Here is a 14,215-nt window from a genome sequence, read left to right on the forward strand (position 1 = left end):
TCTTCCCAGGAAATTTTCAACCAATTGATCAAATTCAAGATTTAACAATCTACAGTCATGAAGGAAGACTAGCCAGCACACTAGCAAGGGTCTTCGAAAGAACTCAAAAGATAACAAGAGAATCTCACACAAGAATCAATTATAAAAGCAGAAATACTTTGCTTGTGTCCAGTAAAAGGAATGAAATTGAAGAAAGAGAGATGAGACTCTTAGTGGAATTTGAATCAGCATTCTACAACTTATCTGGACTCTTAGAAAAGCTCCCCGAAGGGATAAAAAGGAATCTCTGCTATTTGATAAAAGACAGAGAAGACCACAAGTGCCAGCTATGTGTCTCAGAGTTATCTGAAGAAAGCAATAATTAAACGGAATCAACCCACATGATAAAGGAAGGAGACAACGCATCTGAAGGTCACAGAATGAAAGAGGAGGACAACACATCTGAAGCATCTCTCAACATTATCGCATAGTGACGTAAGCGCTTAGGTCATAGAGCACCAACAATGTAGCTGGTGCAAGATGATAAACAATGACGTAAGCAATGACGTCATAAGAAGGGGTAAGGATGGGAATTGTCCATCAGACCCTACCATTATAAATAGGTTGCTTAGGCAATTGTAGAAGGCATCAAACTATAGAAAGCAGGAGGCTACGAGTACTCATATGCTAGGAGAGCAAGGAGGAAGCTGCCGAGACGATTCTATAGTTTGAAGAAGAATTCCTTTAGGAAAAACCAATTCTAAACTCCCCTCTGGAGTTAGTATCTACAATCTCCCCTCTGGAGATAAAAACATCTTATGTAAAATATACTAAATAAAGGAAGTTTTTCTCCAGAAAGGTACGCCTTTATCCTAATTTCTTAGTTATGAATTATTTAGAAAGCTTAGAATTAACAGAAGAATCTGATTATTATAGATTAACTGCTTTATTAGATAATGAAAAATAGGATGTTCTAAAAACAGAATTAAATCTCAAATCAAATGAAAATTTCAATAAACAAAATCTTTTAAAAGAAGTTTTTAATAGAAAAATATAATATACTATGGAAAAATTCAACTTGAAGCCCCTATAAAGATAAAATCTGCCAATGGAGAACTTGAAATAGCTCTGATAAATGATGAAGAATTGAGTAAACAGATTGAGAAAATTAAGGATCAACAAAAAAGATCTAAAATTGGATGGATTCATATTAGTACTATACAAGTCTTAATCAAATCTACATATATGAAAGGAATTAATTCACCAATAAGCTTAGCAATCTGTGATAAAAGAATTACTGATGACCCAATAGATCAAATAATTGGAATTGTTCATGGAAACTTGGCAAACGTAAATGTTAAATTCAATGCCCATCTTGGATATGCTATACCTTTATCAACTGAAAACCTTGGAAGATCTATAAGTTTGGCTTATAAATTTCATAGAAAGAATCTAATGGAACAAGACGATGAACCTTTTTCAATTACATATGCAATAAATTATGCTTTAACAAACAGCCATCATAGTATAATATTTAAAAACAGAGAAAGGATTTATGTTGATGAATTATTTTAGAAAATTGTAAAAACAGAAATACTAAAATATAAAGCTATTGAAAACCCAGTTCTATTACTAAAAGAACCATCAGGAAAATTAGTTTTATCGAATTTTCAAATAAGAGAATCTAAAATTAATAGCCCTTTAAGTTTATCTAAGTTAAAAATTAAAGAAGAAAGTTCTGAAATAAAAGAATTAACAAAAAAGGTCGAAAAATTAAATGAGACCCTAAACACTAAACTATGACAATAAATAAAGAAGAAATATATGTAACTTATCAAGACAAAAAACAAGAGCTCTTTGAAAGAGAAAATCGTTTGAATTATTTACAGTTTTCTGAAATAAATCAAAGAGCATTTGAAACCCTAAAAATAATTTATGACAAGTTAAAAAGAGAAGTTGAAGAGCTAGAAAAATTAATAGAATCTCTAGAAAATAGTGATGAATCGATGATAGAGTTTGCGGAAATTTTAAATAATGAAGCATAAAAAGATTGAAAAACCAGAAAATAAAATAAGAAGAAATAGGACGAGAAAATTAAAAAGTAAAATAAAGGAGTATAAAAAGGAATTAAATAATCTTCAGATTGAAATTGAAGATCTTATAATAAAAACGATAGAAATAAGAATAAATATAAACAAGTTGGAATTAAACTTAAAAAATTTATAAATGCCTGGAAAACCATATTACGACTTAAAAGAATTAAAGCTGCTGAAAGAAAAAATGGAGAATGAAATTGAAAAATTAAACAGATATTTAGAAACAAGAGAAATTGTAGAAATAAAAGAAGTAATTGAGGATTTGAGAAATTATATTAAAGAAAAAGACAAACAGATAAAAGATTTTATATACAGTAATCCATGCAAAAAAGAATATTATAAACTAAAACAAGATTAAAAAGTTATAAATATACATCAAAGTAGTAGAAATGGTCAATACTATAGAATTTACAAATTATTTTTATTCAAAGTTAAAAATTTGTATCAGAGCCAAGTTAACGATTAAGGGTAACACTTTCTCTTTAAGCAACATTTTTAGTGATACGTTTTTTTTTTAAAAAAAAAAAAGTAACTAGATGTTCACAATTAATTGAAAAAACTTCTTTGTAGTCACCATAGGTACAATAAAACAATAGATACCATAGAAGGCACTAATTTATTATCCCCATTCTCTTTAATCTTTATCAAAAGAAAGATATCCTCCTTCTTTTTTCGTATTTATTTTAATTTGTGGCTGGTTTCATAGTTCATACGAACACTATTACGCTAGGATAAATGACAATTAGATTTAGACCTTAGAGACATGGGTTTTTGGCTCAATAAACAAAAAAAATAATTTTGAAATAAATACTTTTCTAGCTTTATGTTAGTTACCGTGTTTCCATAATTTTAGTATAATTAATATTTAAAGACATTATTATTATTATTATTTAATTTTTTAATTAATATAAAATATTTTTTATAATATCTATTTAGTTTAGCCTTTTTTTATTTTTATGATAGATTTCATCCATATTTAAAATATTAATATAAATAAAATATAACAAATATGATCTTAAAATTAAATTATTTAATTTTTGTTATTTTTAATTATTAAGAGGATAGAAATAAAAGTAAAGATGATTCCAACGTAATAAATTTATAACAAATTTTTATGAATTTTGATGATTAATGACATTTTTATATTGGCATGTTATATTTTGATTTAAGTTTGTATTTTATCTAAAGATTTTAAAACTTTAATTGATAATATTTCATGCAAATATTTTAAATTTAAAAGATATTTTAAAATTTATATTAAATTATAATTATATTTTAAAGTATTTATTTATTATTTTAATATAAAATTATTTTTTTAATTAAACCATAATTAAATTGATTAAATTACTAAACCAATAAATCAATAACTAGGATAATTGAATGACCAATTCGATTTTGCGAACTTGATAATAACACAAAATATATTTTACTCTTTGTCCAGTTTACAAAATATAGGCAGAACAGAGTTACTTAATCTTTTTATAGAGTTATGCGCTGTTAACTAATGGACTTCATAAAGTACTATTATATCATTTAATAAGATTAACAAACATAAAACAATATTCTACTAATCTACTCTATTAGGCCAATCACATTACAGAAATCAAATATATTATAAGGATAAAAGGACAATAAAGTAATTTGAAACAAGGACACATGAAAAACATCATATATTATAAAATCATATATTAACAAATTAATTAACGTCACTTGTAGGAAAAATCATAAAAATCAGTGAACCATTTCTCAATTACAAAAGAAGCACATGAGATTTATTATTATGGAGGAGTAAATAAGGTTCCAATTCTATAATTCTTCAAAAACAGATAGAAAATAATAGACAAAAAATTCAAAAATTCATGGGTAAAATAGAAAAAATAGACATAAAAAAGAAAATTTATAGTCAAATTAGTTTTTGAAAAATAAAATATTTTTTAAATTCGTCTCTAAAAATTTTTTTTAATCAAATTGGTCCTTCAAAGATTACGAATTAATTATATCTGTCTTTTAGTTGCTTCACTTATAATTTTTGTCAATGATTAAATATGTGAAATATTAACTGATAGCATACATGACACATAACATATTCAATCAGACGTTAACTAATTAGTCACTAGGTCATATTAGGAATAGAATTTTTGTAATTGGAGGGAATAACTAAATTAATAAATTTTCATAAACATATTTGGTCAATATCTCATTAGACATATCAGATATTATATATGTTATCAATTAACATTTTATAACATCATTCTTTGAAAAAAATTGTTAATAGAGTGATTGGAGGATAAATATGATTAATTCTTAATCTTTGAAGAACTAATTTGATTGAAAAACATTTTTAGGGATGAATTTAAAGAATATCTTATCTTTCAAGAACTAATTTAATTAGTAACCCAGATAAAAAATATACAAAATAATTTATTGATAAAAGTTCATACATGATGTGTATAATAGAGATATATGTGCGTTGTAGTTTCTATAAGTAAGAGCAAGGAAATATATAAGGACTTGATTAATGAAAAAGAGTTTAATTTTGATACACTAATAGTGAAAAATATTTTATACAATTGTATAATTATATTTATTTTTGAATGATCATTTACACCATTAATATAAAAAATAGTTATTTTTTGTTGATGTGACATTACGTAATTAAATACACATATAAAAATATTTTACACTGACAATACATTAAAATTAAATTCAACAAAAAATAATTAAATAGCAAAACTTTGTTGTTAATAATTAATAAGGACCGTTTTAGATATTTATTATTACATAGAATTATATTAAAATTTTTAATTTTGACCAAAATAAATTAACTGAAAAAATTCATTATTTTTTTCGTGTAAAAAATTTTATTAAACCAATCCTTTTTTTGGTGAATAGAGGGACAAGGACCCAAAACTAAACAGCAGCTACACTTCTGGATGAGACACTCCAGATTCATCAACAAATAACAAGAAATGAATTCCTGCCGGGGGAGTATTTCAGTGGTAAGTACTACAATTTTGCTGAAGGCTGTAATTGGCTAACTAATCGGCACATGCATTAGCTTCTCTAGAGTAAACTACCATTTTTACCCACGAAAGTTGAAAACGCTGATACATCTACCCATAAAAAAGAAAATTACCATTTGTACCCATAAAACATGGGTTCCATATAACAAAATTATCCAAACACTAAAAAATCACATAAAAACTCCAAATTACCCTTATCATCATTCGCATAATTTTTTCCTATCCACCACCACCACCACCACTAACCCCATTCTCTCTCTCCTTCCATTTTCTTAGCTCAAAGGCACCACCACCTCATTTCCTTCACTACTATCACCACCACCACCACTATACCTCCATTATCATCTTCTTCACATAAAGCAACAACAACAACAACAACTACAACAATAGAAAAAACAAATTATCTCAGACCACCGCACCACCACCGGTGACCACCAAGCTGTCGCTCCCTCACCCGATTTCCTCTCTTCTTCCTCTCTCTCGCCTCTTCTCACCCATGTTCCCTTCTCTGCTCCTCTGCATAACCACCGCTGCGGCACTCAACAGTCGCTGGCGCCGTCAAGTTCCACCCAACCTCCACTTGCTGCCGTTGCGTCCTTTTCCCCTTTCTTTCCTCCTCCACCCTTTTCCTCTCTCTTTCTTCTTCTTTCCCTTGCCTCACCTCCGCGAGCCTAGGACCACCGTCACCTTCTGTTTTCGCCGCCTTTTGTAACCTTAGAGCCGCCGCCGCTGCCTGATTGCTACTGCTGCCCCTAACCCGTTCCAACTAGCCCTCCATCTCTCGCTGACACAGAGCTCCGATCTAGCCCCTGTCCAATCTGCGGTTCCACCCGCTCTTTCCCAATCTGCAAATCCAGAGACTACTGAACCTACATCATGCAACCATTTGAAGAAGTAGAAGAGAGAGAGAGAAGCAAAACACAGAAGGAAAGAAAGAGAAAGAGAGAGAGAGAGGAAGGAGTTGACAGCGTTGACAGACTCTGGCGGCGGCGACGAGCTCAGAAAATGGAAGGAGAGAGAGAGAGAATGGGGTTAGTTGTGGTGGTAGTGGTGGATGGGAAAAGATGATGCATATGATGATAAGGGTAATTTGGGGTTTTTATGTGATTTTTTAGTGTTTGGATAATTTTGTTATATGAAACTCATGTTTCATGGGTACAAATGGTAATTTCCTTTTTTTATGGGTAGATGTGTTAGCGTTTTCAACTTTCGTGGGTACAAATGGTAGTTTACTCGCCTCCCTATAGATATGAACCATATGGACTATCCAATTTCTCCCCATGAGCTCTTTAAATCTGTAGTAGAGCACCAATCCAGCGTCAATGGAGTCTTTATTTTGAGTAACACTACTGATGGCCGCTTGTGAGTCAAGCTCCACCTTCACCCTTCTAATACCTAGGGTCCACGCCATTTCCAGCCCTAAACAAAGCCCATAATTCTGCCATATAAGCAGAACATGCCCCCAAATTTCTGGTGAAACCCATTTACCATCACTATTTCGAATTAAGCCACTACACCCAACTTTATCAGGATTGTTCTTGGCTGCTCTGTCCATATTAACTTTGACCTAACCTTCCGGAGGGGGGTTCCATTTAATATTAGTTATGTAGTGGGTATTGAGATCACGCCCCATACTCTGTTTGGAGATAGCTTTCCCCACTTCAGTAGCAAATTCTTGGATGATGATGTGACCTGCAGACAGTCTCTTATAGGGATGCTAGAAAATTTTTTGGTTCCTCCAATTCTAAAATTTTCAACATGTAATAAATAAGATGTTTATCCAGTCTTCATGGTAAGAGAAGCCCCAATTGGTACTAAGGCCCTTTTCAACGCATTCCACAAAGTCCAACTGGAAGAAAGTTGCAATGTTGTTTTGTCTGATGAATTTTTTTTCAAATAGGTTTAATAATTCCACAATCTCTCAAAACATGAAGCGTGTCTTCAATATTGATCCCACGATGGTGGCACATAGGTGAAATACCATACCATTGACTTCTTCTCTTGTTTGTCATGATTTTGTTAGGGTAGCTTGCCACAGGAACAATTTCATCCTTCGTGGTCCTTTCCAGGCCCAAACGCATTTCCAAACTTCCTTGTCTTGGAAAGGGGCACTAGTACTGTGTTGATAAGCAGACTTTATAGAAAATCTTTCATCCTTGGAGTGCTTCTATGCTAACTTATCAGGGGGATCGGTGAATTTTGGGACAAGATGCGAACATATACTTTGAATGCAATTAGCCAGCATGAGCTGTTGTAGGTCCTTAAATTTTCAATTCCCTTCACTATTCACATAGTCACAAACTTTCGCATCCTCACCTTCGCAGTTGACATTGAAAAATTTATAATTCAAAAGTCGGCTTCCTAAATTGAGTCAGTCATCCTTCCAGAACTTGGTTGAGGTGCCATCACCCACACTGTGTATCAAGCTTTCTTGTATGACAGGCCATAAATATGACAAATTTTTTCAAAGGTCACTACCCCCCACCAAAGCTCTTGCACTAAGAAGTGAATTTGAAATACTATATTTACTATGGAGGGCCTTAACCCATAGAGCGTTGGGGTTGTTGATTAGCTCCCAACAGATTTTCAAGAGGAAGGCAATGTTTATACTTTCTAAGCTCTTAAATTTTAGACCTCCAGCCTCCTTGGGCATACATAAAGTTTTCCAATTGATCAGGTGGGCCTTCCTATGTTGCTATTCTGATCCTCACACAAAAGTTCTTTGAGCTTTTTCAATTTCATGACACACCATCTTAGGTATGCGAGCATGCTGTATTTGGTAATACGCCATCGGAGTGATGGCAGTCTGAGCCAAAACCACTCTTCTCGCCATTGAAAGGCACTTATATTTCCAGCCGTGTAGTTTGGTCTTTACTTTGTCAAGTATATGAGAATAAGCTCGCTTTTTGTTCCGTCCTTCAAGGATGTAGGCCCCTAAATATCTACCAATTTCAATTGTCTCTATAAATCCTGAACAGGAAGCAATGTCTCTTCTAGTCAAACTGGCAACTCTCTTGGAGAAGTAGATTTGGGTTTTTTGGCTACTTAAAATTTGTCCAAAGGCGTTACAGAATCTTTGGAGGCAACCCATGATCTTTCTCATTTGTGATTTCGATGCTTTCGCAAACATTATGAGGTACTCAACAAATATAAGATGGGATATCATTGGACCTATACTGCCAAAAAAGAAGGGTTTTCAGTCTCCCATTTCTACCAAATCCTCAATGAAATGCGAGAGTCTATCAATGCAAATAACAAAAATATACGAAGAGAGTGGATCTCTTTGACGGATACCGCAATAAGGGATAAATTTATTAGTTGTCTATCCATTCCAAAGAACCTAGAAGCTAGCCAACTTAACACACATCATAATAATCTCTATCAGTTCTCGGGGGGAGGGAAAAGTTCTTAAGAGATTGCTCTAGGAAATCCTAGCTCATATGGTCGTACGCTTTTTCGAGATCAATTTTAATGCCTATAAAACCACTTCTTGATTTGATTTTTCTCATTAAATGAATAATCTCATTAGCCACTATGATGTTCTCCTGAATATGATGACCTGGAATAAAACTGGTCTGGGCAAGAGAGATACGACCATTGAGCATGGGTTTAATTCTGTTAGCAAGAATTTTAGTGATCACCTTATAAGTGACATTGCACAGTGCAATTGGCCGGAACTGGGATATGAATTTCGTATATTCCACTTTTGACACCAAAGCCATGAGGGTATTATTCATAGCTCTGATCTCATTGGGATTGGTCCAACAATTTGCATCAAACTCCCTAAGCTTACCATCCATTATGGACCAGTTTTTCTTATAGAACCCTGCAGTAAGCCCATCATCCCCTGCAACTTTAAGGGACCCCATGGAAAAAATGGCCATTTCAATTTCTTCATTAGATACAAATTCCTCAATTTTTGAATCATTGCTCCATTTAGCGTGGGATACCAATTAGACGTAGAAATGTGACAGTCATGGTTTGTTTTATTCTCTCTAAAAAAGTTTTTGTAATAGTTACAGATGCGGTCTCTTAAGGGAATCTGGTCTTGTTGACGGAGGAAAATTGTCAGTTAGAAATTTTCACAAAATAATCTCATTGAAGTATAGATCCAAACCAACAATCAACCCTCAATTAAAGTTTAATTTGTTTGTCAAAATGTAAACCAATAAAAATCGAGAGTATTTAAACCTCGGGTCGTCTCTCAAGGAATTGCAGGAAAGTGTGCATGTTATTAGTTATGAGATTTTTTTTGGGGTTTTAAAATGATGAGCAAGAAATGTAAATTGAACTAAGATAATTAAAGACACCAACTAAGAAAGGTCTTGGCAAGGGTTGAGAATTGGAATTTCTATCCTCATTATCATCCTCAATTGTGATGTGAGTATATTTTGCTCTCACTTAGTTATCCTCTAACAATTGAAGAAAAGTCAAATGAGCAAAATTGACTCTAATCCACAAGTCCTAACGAAGGATTAGCTTTAGTGGAATTCAAGCCAACTAACAATCCTCAATCACCAATCAACACTAGATTTTGATAATTCAAGAGTCTCCAAGTTACCAACCCAAGTCAAGAATATAAAATTCTACTCTAAAATTGAAAGAGACCTTTTATCAAACACCTAATATGCATAAAAAAATAGTGTAAATTGCAATAATGATAAAAATCTATAGTTACCAATTGCAAGAAAATAATAACAATCACTCAAATAAACATCAAGAAATATAAAACATCAAAATTGTATTAAAGAAACTCCAAATTAATAAAGGTATATTAACATAAAGAGTATCAAAATAAAGAGAGTAACAATAAAAGAAAACTACAAGAACTATGAAGCTAGAAAAATGAAGTGTAAATGAAACTAAATGAAAGCAAGAATCAAATTCTAAACTAAGAAAAAACCTAAATCTAAAATCCTAATTTCTAGATAGAGGAGAGAGCCTCTCTCTCTCTCTAGCAATCTCACTTAAAACATGCTCAAAGATAAATAAAATTCATTGTGTGTTGTCTTGGAATGTTTCCCCCCTTAAAAGAGCTTCCATTTAGCTTTTGGGCATCCAAAATTGGGCCAAAAGGCCCTCTAAATCACAAGCCACGTGAATTCCACCTTGTGCGTACACACAGAATGTTGTGCGTACGCACACTTCAATGTGTGTATCTCCCTTATTTTTTCTTGTGTTCTCCCATTTTGCATGCTCTCCTTCCACTTTTCCTAAGTCATTCTTGCCTAATTAACCTAAAATCACTCAACAAAATATATCACGGTATCGAATGGAATAAAAGTGGAATTAAATTAATCAATTTAAGCACAAAATACCATGTTTTCACACTTAGGTGCAATTTAGAGAGAAATCACAAAAGTATGCTATTCAAGTGTATAAATGTGAGTTTATATAGTGAAATCCACTTAATTCAAGCCAGAATTTATCATCAAATATGGATTCATCACTTGTATCCAAGCACCATTTTCGTCTCTAAGCTTGAGATTCTGTTACTTCGTCTTTTGATGAGAGTTCTGGTGTGAAAGTATTTTGTATTTCGATCACCTTTCACAATTCAGTTTTTTTAGACTTTTAAAGCCAGAGTATTTGCTTTCTATCCAGGATTAGTTCCAATTCTTTATTCAGCTCAACTTCTAGTTTGTCCAAAAAATCACATCTTTCGTACCTGGACGAATTTTGGACACCTCTTAATCTGCTTAATAAAGTTTTCTTCTGCTTGAACATGTTACCAAAAACTAATTGGTTCTATTCCTTAATTTTTATTCTGAAGTCCTGAATAGTATTAGGAAGGCTACTGTCCTTTAGCCAATTCTACTTTAGAAAATTCTGGAAGTCATATTGTTGCATCCACATGTATTCAAATCGAAAAGGTTTGGCTGTTGGACATCTACTTTTCCTCTATCAATATGGGATGGTGGTCTGAGCGGACTATGGGGAGAGTTTCTACAACTGCATCATGAAATCACAGACTCCACTCCGCATTGTATAAAGCCCTGTCTAGCCTCTTAAATATACGACAACTATCACTCCGTAGCAGACCCCTCCAGGTGAATCTGGTGCCTTTGAACCCCCAGGTCTATGTGATTGCAATCATCCATCCAATCCTTCAACCTTCTTATTTGGATCATGTTAAAGGGAGCTCCTTCTTTCTTTTAAGAGACATCCTCAATCTATTTGAAATCTCCACAGAGGAGCCAGGATTGCTGCATTGATGCTGCGAAGTCTTTCAAGAACCGTCTCCCTTCTCTTCGCTTGTTTTCATGCGAACTGGCATATACAATTGTAAGCTCTCAATGGCCAGAGATGTTAGCGACTTTAACATGGAGCGCTTATTCATGCCTTCGGATCTCATTAACCTGCAGGCTAGTATCATTCCAGAGCAGCCAAATTCCCCCTGCAAAACCTTGTGCATCCACAATAATATGATTATTGAAATCAGTTCTTTTGATAGACTCCAAAGCTGTAGCACCACTACAACGTGTCTCCTGTATAGCCACTAAATTAGGCTTATATTGTAACACATACTCCTTTAAGGTCTTGGAGAAGTTGGGGCCTGCAGCCCCTATAGCGTTCCAGCAAAAAATATTCATAACGCAAGAAACGAGGGAGGTATAAGTCCAAAGGGACCAAGGAGAAAAAAAATAGACCAGACCCAATTAGGCCATCTCTACATCTTCCCCCAAAGGGCCAAACCTGTTATCTCTGTTCATCACGACAATAGTTTTCTCTATCATAATCTCATCTAATTCAGAACCCAAGAATTGCATTCCTTCTGGGTTCGATGGTTTAAGGTGGGGTATAGGCCCAATAGGCGTTTCTAACACAAAAGTGTCTCCTGAGCCCATTATCTCATCAGTAACAGGTGGGTTGTCAGAGAAGGGGTTGGGATTACTATTATTAAGAAGGGGTTGGGGAAAGGCCCTCCCCACTTCAGTTGGAGTCATATTGTCCTTACCTAGGATGTGCATAGGCCTTTCCTGATTGGATGCTCTGTTTAAGGTGGTCTGGTAAAAAGCATTTTGGGTTGCTTTAGGTTGATCTTGATTTGAACCTGGTTGGGTCTTTTCTGAATTTTGGGCTATGCTCAAAGCTTTTGCCCTCCTCATATGGCTACCTGACACAAATTCTTTCGGAGATCCTTCCACCTGTTTCCCTGCATGGGCCCTACACATTACCATTATTACTAAGCCAATTGTTGTTGGGTTGATTCTGTACGTCCTCCGGAAATGGATCCTCTCCATTTTTTTTGTCACTGGAGAGAATAAAGTGTAATCTCCCACCTTTAATTCTACAAATGGGACCAGAAATAAATGAGAGAGAGAATGCAATGAAAGGTGAGATCTTCCACTGGATACCATCCAGTTTTTTCTCCACTGGAGAGGATCCACTTCCTACGTCCTCCACAGCGAGAACTTCCTATCTTGATTTTATTCCACTACCTCTTTCTGTCCTTTCTGACCTCCCTAGTGAGCACCTCCAGCCACATTTCCTCCCTCACCATTAGCTTGTCTCCTTGTCCTTTTTTGCTTTTTAACCACCATCCATGGCCCAAACATTGGAGTCTTTTGAATTACTGTTTTACCCTTATTTTTTGGCCTCCTTATCCTCCTGTCTTTGATGCCATTTTGGCTCTCCTCCTGCGGGTTTGTCTGATTTTTCGTATCTTGGTCTCCATTTGTACCTCCGGCTGTTGCACTTTGTGCTTTCTCTACACATTCTTTAATATGACCAAACTTTTCACATGTGAAGCATATCATATACAGCTCTTCATATTCTATGTGAAAGTTTCTCCCATTCACTAGGTATTTGAAATGCAAAGGCTTATCTAGATCCATCTCCACGTAGAGATGTGCGAACTTGTCTCTGGTCTAACTAGCAGTATACATGTCCACTTTCAATGTATTTTCAATTTGATCCCCAACTGTACCTAGGAACCGCTTATTATAGTATTTAATAGGGATATCTGGGAGGCATACCCATGTTGCAATTTTATTGATGGCCACTCCAAAGGGATAGAAATCTAGTGTCCATTGCCGGATAGTGAGGTAGTGGTCGAAAAGGAGCCACGACCTTCCCTCTATGACATGCCAATAGTCATCTTCATTGTACAGCCTGGCAACAAAGTATTCATTTCCAAGGTCTATTAAGACCATACCTCCTATTTTGGCCCACATGGTATCCAATTTCCTTTTGAGGACTCTATAACTAATCCTTCTCCCTAGAAGCTTGATAATGAGCGCCTGCTTCCAAGGCTTCTCCAATATTTTCTTCTCAGTTTTGTTGACATGGATGCTGAAGGTGCCATCTTGAAGCATTTTGACTGAGATAGATGGGTTACTATGTTCCTCCTTCTTCTTCTGGCGTATGGCTTCCCTTTGAGCTTGACTCATCTCCAGTTCTCCCATGTCTGTCCCAAAGTCACTTTCTAAAAAGTCTTCAGACATACCCTTATCCTCATTAGAGTCCTCCGATTCTACTGGTTGTGGCTCCAAGCTACTGTGGATGACAAGGTCTGCGTATGTTCTTCTTCTTCCATTCTCCCTCATAAAGGCAGTCTTATTAAACATCCAAGGCTCCTTTCTTGGAACTCTCAACGTTTATCCTCCAAAAACTCCAACATCATTTTGTATCTTATTCTTTCTCCGTTGGAGTTGGTCCGCTTCTTCAAGCGATGGTTCCGGTTACATGACGTTTCCTTCTCTGGATTGATGTTCTCACAACCAATCCTAAATTTAGTCTAGAGCTGCTCAATCATTTTTATTTTTGAGTGAATACCCAATCCAGTCCCTAATAATTTTTTGATAGACTGCGAGGCCTCCGAACAAAAACAAAAAAATCTTTTTTGGCTCTTGATATTTAATTTTGTGAGACTAGTTAATCCCTTTGTCAATGATCTCTTTTCAAAACATACTTATATGACACCTTAATCATTAATATATCCTCCATTTAATTTTATAAGTAAAAATAATTTAAAAATTACTAATATTTTTTTACACAATAAATTTAGCTAATGTATTTGAAAAAGATAATAAAAAAATAAAACTAAAAACTAAACGACATTGACAATTATCATTAAAAGACAATGAGATTCTCAACAAAAAAGAATTTGTTAAT

The 14,215-nt window shown here is 34.3% G+C and overlaps 2 protein-coding genes across 2 annotated transcripts; both read right to left on the reverse strand.

Annotated features, from left to right (window-relative positions):
* Positions 1-11,757: 11,757 nt before the first annotated feature.
* LOC130934472 (uncharacterized) lies at positions 11,758-12,936 on the reverse strand. The gene is made up of 2 exons (XM_057864040.1): positions 12,576-12,936; positions 11,758-12,254 (listed from the first exon to the last, which is right to left on the reverse strand). Exons 1-2 carry the CDS (start codon positions 12,934-12,936, stop codon positions 11,758-11,760), a joined length of 858 nt encoding a protein of 285 aa, XP_057720023.1.
* Positions 12,937-12,969: 33 nt separating this feature from the next.
* Positions 12,970-13,647, reverse strand: LOC130934479 (uncharacterized). The gene has a single exon (XM_057864048.1). The coding sequence runs from the start codon at positions 13,645-13,647 to the stop codon at positions 12,970-12,972; it is 678 nt and encodes a 225-aa protein (XP_057720031.1).
* Between the last annotated feature and the right edge of the window lie 568 nt (positions 13,648-14,215).

This window comes from Arachis stenosperma, chromosome 1, assembly GCF_014773155.1.
Source record: "Arachis stenosperma cultivar V10309 chromosome 1, arast.V10309.gnm1.PFL2, whole genome shotgun sequence".
NCBI lineage: Eukaryota > Viridiplantae > Streptophyta > Magnoliopsida > Fabales > Fabaceae > Arachis > Arachis stenosperma.